The 5,130-nt window shown below is 53.4% G+C and overlaps 1 protein-coding gene across 1 annotated transcript; it reads right to left on the bottom strand.

Annotated features, from left to right (window-relative positions):
• On the bottom strand, positions 1–4,985 carry SYCE1 (synaptonemal complex central element protein 1). Its single transcript, XM_061191568.1, has 12 exons — positions 4,958–4,985; positions 4,260–4,319; positions 3,870–3,944; positions 3,171–3,218; positions 2,867–2,921; positions 2,071–2,160; positions 1,759–1,822; positions 893–959; positions 698–821; positions 519–629; positions 271–362; positions 1–17 (listed from the first exon to the last, which is right to left on the bottom strand). Exons 1-12 carry the CDS (start codon positions 4,983–4,985, stop codon positions 1–3), a joined length of 831 nt encoding a protein of 276 aa, XP_061047551.1.
• Positions 4,986–5,130: the final 145 nt, after the last annotated feature.

The following is a 5,130-nucleotide window of genomic DNA, read 5'->3' as shown; positions in this document are numbered from 1 at the left end:
TCACTGACTCCAAGGGGCTTGGGATTGGCCTGTGGGAGGTCAGAGTGTGACGTGGGAGTCTCCTCACATCCCCATGCCCACACCCTCCCTGGGTCCTGCCCTACCTCACCCCACCGCTGCCAGCTTCTGCACCTTTGCCTTGGCTGTGTTCCTTTGGGAATGCCCTTCCCTGAAGACCATCTTCTGAGCACTCCGCGGACCCCCTCCTTGCCTTCCCACCCAGAGCTCCTTTCATAAGCTGTCTCTGCTCCCTGAAGCGGATTCCAGGACTCACAGCTTCTCCTGGGCCAGCCCCTTCCTCTTGCTTGTTCTGGCCTTGAGCAGGGACCTGCACTCCAAGCTTTTCCAGCTCCTCCTTCAGCCTAGACAAAAAGGGGTAGGGGGGTAGGGTAGGAGGGTGGGGAGGGAGAAGGGTAGGATTGTAAGGAGACCAAGTGACAGAGTCTAGGAGGGAGCAGAGACTCCCTTAGCCACCTTCCCCTTGGGGACCGGGGGAAAGGGAAGGGCTCCATGCCCACCTCTGCCTCTTCTGCTGCAGCTGCTGGCACTTCTGCTGCAGCTGCTCCTGGCGCCTGGCAGCAGCCTCCAGGAACTCCTGGGCCTTCTCGTTCTCCTCCTCAAACAGATGCCTGAGGGCGGGCATCAGTGCTGGCAGCTCCTCCCCCTCCCCGTCGCCCCCTCCCCATCCCTCTCTTACACCACAGCTGCTGCTTCCTCGCTGCGCAGGAAGAGCCCCTCAGTGATTGCTGAGCAGCCCTTTGCTCCAAACTGGGAGCACAGACGATGCTTCACATCCTCCAGCTTTGCCTCCACCAGCTTTTCTGCAGCAGGAAGGGACAGATGGCAGGGCAGGGTAGGGCAGGGCAGGGCATCCCCATTCTCCAGGCCTCACCTTCCTTGAGCAGCTGCTCCTTGCTGCTGTCCAGGGCGCCAATCTCCAGGGCCAGCTGCTCTGGCTTCTGAGGGGTAGAAAGGTGGCCTGTCCACATCTCCTGGCTTCCTCCCATGTGCCTCAGAGAAGCCGATCTGGATCTGGTCTTTACTCTGCATGCCTTACTTCCTGCTACTCTGGCCCTCCATGCATGCCAGGCATGGTCCAGCCTCAGGGCCTCTCCATTGGCCATTCTGTCCACCTGGAGCTGTTTCACCCCAGATACCTGTGGTGCTACGCTGGAGAGGCTCATGAGGGTTAGTGTTCAGGAATTCTGCAAGCTTTGAAATCAGCCCTGGGGTATTCGCTACAGGGCGTCCTGCAAACACCACCAATCAAGGCTGTTCTCTGGAGAGTCAGTTACCAGCCCAGCACTGCAGCTCCTCCTCTTCCCGCTCGGTGACCGCACTGAGCCCTTCCGTCCTGACATTCATTCTGTTTTCTTGTTTGGGATCCCCAGGTGGCAAACACTGGCCTGCTTGGTTCCCCACTATCTGCCCTGTGTCTGTGATGGCCCCAAACACACCCATGAATCTCCTTGATGGATAACCCCTCCTTGGTTCATCAGGGTTCCTCCTGACCACTTAAGGCCGCTGGGAGGGCATCAGGGATGGGTGGGCAGGGCCAGTGAAGAGGACAATACCGGGTGGCAGTGAGGGTGATGAGGAACAGGACTGAGCATGATTCTAACATACGGCTGCCAGGGCTTGCTCAGGAACTGGGTGCGGCAATTGAGAGGAAGGAGGCCTGGAGGATGACCCTGAGTTTTGGGCTGGTGCTGCCAGAGAAGATGTGGAAGGTGGAAGGAGTGGCTCTGAGTGACTCACGTGGAATTCCCACAGGTCCTTATGCTGGCCCATCAGATCCTCCAGTTGCTCCTCAAAATCCAACCTGGGGACCAACCACACAGGATGAGGGGCCGTGGGCTGAGAGACACCCCTCCTCAACCTGGCTCAGGCTGGGGTCTTCATGCAGAGACATGGGGGAGCTCGCCCATGCTCTTCACTCTGCTGGGAGCACCTTTGCCTCCTTGACCCTCCAAGCTTCAGCTCAGCCAGCTCCTCTTCTAACCCCCATTCTTAGTATTCCCCCCACTTACAATGCATCCAGCCCCCCAGGCCTTGGGCAATGGGCTTTACCTCAACTGCCTCTGTTTGTTCTTTTCCTGCTCAATCTGGGAGTTCAGGGCAGAAATTCTCTCCTTGCACTCCTGCAGCATGGTATGCTTCCTGGCAAGAGGCAAGGCAGCCGTCATGTTTTCTGAATGTCTCCCTAGGAGAAGCCTGGGGTGGGGCTTCCGCATCCTTCTCTTGAGGTCTGTTCTAACCTTCTAGATTGAGGTCCTTCTCTGTAACTTTGTGGGAGGGGGGCATGAGCTCATGCCCTCTGGAAATGTCATTGTGAAGATTGGGGAGATCAATGTGGGCATGGTCACAAGTACAGGCACACACACATATTAGTCTCATGTGAATTTCTCAAACAGTTTCAAGGTTGGTATGCTAGGGGCTTGGGGCCTCTGGTCACAAAATGAGCAAAATAAGGATTCAGGAGGTAGAGAGATGGATGCACAAGTGGTTGGGTGGATGGAAGGATAACGGATGAATGGAGAGAGACTGGTGCACAGATGGTTGGCTTGACGCCTAAATGAAGGGACAGATGAGTAGACAGCCAAGACAGCCTGCAGAAAGTATGAAGGTATAGAATAAAAACCAGCCAAAGGAATTTAATTGACATTCTAGCAAATGAATGCTTATCCCAGTGAATGAGTACTGCTAACACTACTGCCTACTGTTGGAGTCAAGGTGGGAAGACAGTCATTTGGCCTCCCCGTTTTAGGGAGATGAGAGCTGTGGGTTTAAGACCGATTTCCTCTGCTTTCTCTCCCTACCAGAATGAAGGGACAGCGCTGAGCAGGGGCCAGGTGGAAGCTCTTACCTCTGTGTCTCACTTTCCTTCTCCTGGCAGTGGAGCCGGAGGATCCTCAGGGTCTCTGCAGAGAGAGGAAGTGAGGGCCCCGTGAGAGCCCATCAAGGCATGAGGTTTGGGTAGAGGTCAAAGTGCCAGATCATATGGGGTCTCCTGGAGCTGATGGAACTTTGTCATTTACTGCATGTTTGGTGGCAGCCACAGGAGGGATGCAAGGAGATTCAGGTTTCAAAAGGCTTCTACTGCTACAGAGACAGTGGGCTTCTTCAGGGTGGCAAAGGCAAAAACCTGGAGATAGAGTAGCTGCAATTACCTTGCTTTTTGCTCAAGATCTCTTTCAGGCGTACTTTCTCTCCACTCACTGGAAAAAGCAGTAACATGTTCAGGCATCAGAGTCCACAACACTGAACCTTCAGGGACTGGGCTTGCCCATGGTCACATGGGTGGTTTGGTACAGCCCTACCCCCAACCCCAAATGTAGACCCCTCGAGGTGAGCCCCTTCCCCTCTTGTGCCCATACTCCCTGTAAGCATCAAAGGGCCCTCAAGTTGATAAAGAGTGGCTGTGAGGACCCTGTGGAATGGCAGGGCGTTTACATGGAGGGAAGAGGAAAAATAAACACATTGCATGAAGCTGGATAAGGGCTGTGAAGAAACACATCAAGCAGTAAGGGGCATGTGACTAGGTGTGGGCAGAGTGCTGTCTTTGGGTGGGGTAACTGGGGAAGGCCTCTCTGAGAAGGGGACATTTGAGCTGAGAACTGAATGATGATGTGAGGCAATAGGAACCTGTATTATCTGGGGGAACCTCCTAGCAAAGCCCCTAAGGTAGGAGTATGCTTGGAGGGTGTTTCAGGAACACTCCCACCCAGAGTTGGAGGGGGGAGATTGGTAGGACCTGAGGTTGGAGAGGGGGCAGGAGCCCTTGGCCACGGCAAGGATGCTGATTGGAATATTGGGTTCAAGGATGCATGACATTGTGGGGACCTCTGGGTCATCCCCCACAAGCTTACATGAGTCCAGTTCCTTCTGCAGGGTCTCCCAGACAGTCCGGGCCTCTCCTAGCTCCTCACTGGCTTTCTTTTTTGCTGTGCCAAACCGCAGGACATTGTGTAAGTGTCTGTCCTTGCAAACATTTCACATTTGTCTTTAAGCAAATGTAGAGGGGCCCAGATTTTACAGAGCAGGAAACAAGGCTTCCAGAGCCCAAGCCCTTCTTGCTGGGCTCAGTTGACAGCAGGACAGGTTAATAAACATGTGAGTATAGCACCTGAATTTAGATGGGCCCGACCAACCCATGCTAGGTTTAATGCTCTGCTGGTTCAAAACACAGTAATTTTGAACGAGGGGCCCTGCAAATCATGTAACCGCACCTGGCAGACAAGCCAAGGTCCTGAGCTCACCTTGCTGAACCTCATTAATCCGGTTAATCAGGACGTCAATCCTGGGCTCTAGGCTTCCGGCTGCAGGGAAACAAGGAGGTTGAGTGAAGATGACAGGGCAGGTGAAGGGAGGTGGCTGCCCTCCAAGGGCTCACGTTCTAGGGAGGGGAGACAGGAACAGATAAAGAACCTGAGTCAGGTTGTGGTTAAGTGCAGTCAAGAGAAACAGAGGAGGGGCAACAGATTAAGAAGTGGAGTGGGACGTGCTTCTTCAGATATGGCAAGACCCCTTGAGGGCCCCAAATGAAGTGAGGGGGGCAGACCTTGCTGTTCCCTGGGTGGGGGTGGGAGACAGTCAGTGCAAAGGCCTGCCCTAAGGTGGAAACACGGGTGGAAGGTGCCTGGTGAGCAAGCGAGAGGAGCAGAGGTGAGGCGGAGGGAAGGTGAAACCCTGGATCCAGCAGAGTGCATGGGAACCAAATGCGACGGCCAGCAAGGGGACTGCAGCTGAGTTTTGGGAAAACGTTTGTACTTTATCCCCTTATACTTGAATTCTGAATCATGGGTTCATATTTTTACTTCAAAAAATTGTTTTAAAAGTAAGAGAGAACAAATGAGTTAATTTTCCAAGGTGGTGAATTTTGGGCCTTGGAATTGATTCCACTTCTGCCTGACCCCAAATCTCAGGCTGAGCCTCAGTTACAGAGGAGACATGTGACCTTTCTGCAACTTGTTCACCATTTCCATCAAGTCTTCAATTTTCTGTGAGGACTTGGCCTGCCCTGTGGAGAGAAAACCAAACTTTTAAGAATTATGTAGGATCCAATAAAGATTTAAAAAAAAAAAAGAATTATGTAGGAGTGAGAAGCCTGAGGAAGGATCTGATAACGCT

Source organism: Eubalaena glacialis, chromosome 1 (assembly GCF_028564815.1).
Source record: "Eubalaena glacialis isolate mEubGla1 chromosome 1, mEubGla1.1.hap2.+ XY, whole genome shotgun sequence".
Classification (NCBI taxonomy): domain Eukaryota; kingdom Metazoa; phylum Chordata; class Mammalia; order Artiodactyla; family Balaenidae; genus Eubalaena; species Eubalaena glacialis.
Note: the sequence above shows the minus strand (reverse complement) of the source record. Positions and strands in the feature narration are given on the sequence as shown.

Coding starts and splice junctions, on each gene's coding strand:
- SYCE1 (XM_061191568.1), bottom strand. CDS start 4,985: ATGGAAATGGTGAACAAGTTGCAGAAAG. Junction 2,161..2,866: donor AAGGAAAGTGAGACACAGAG/GTAAGAGCTTCC, acceptor GCCTCTTGCCAG/GAAGCATACCATGCTGCAGG. Junction 363..518: donor CTGCAGCAGAAGAGGCAGAG/GTGGGCATGGAG, acceptor CTTTTTGTCTAG/GCTGAAGGAGGAGCTGGAAA.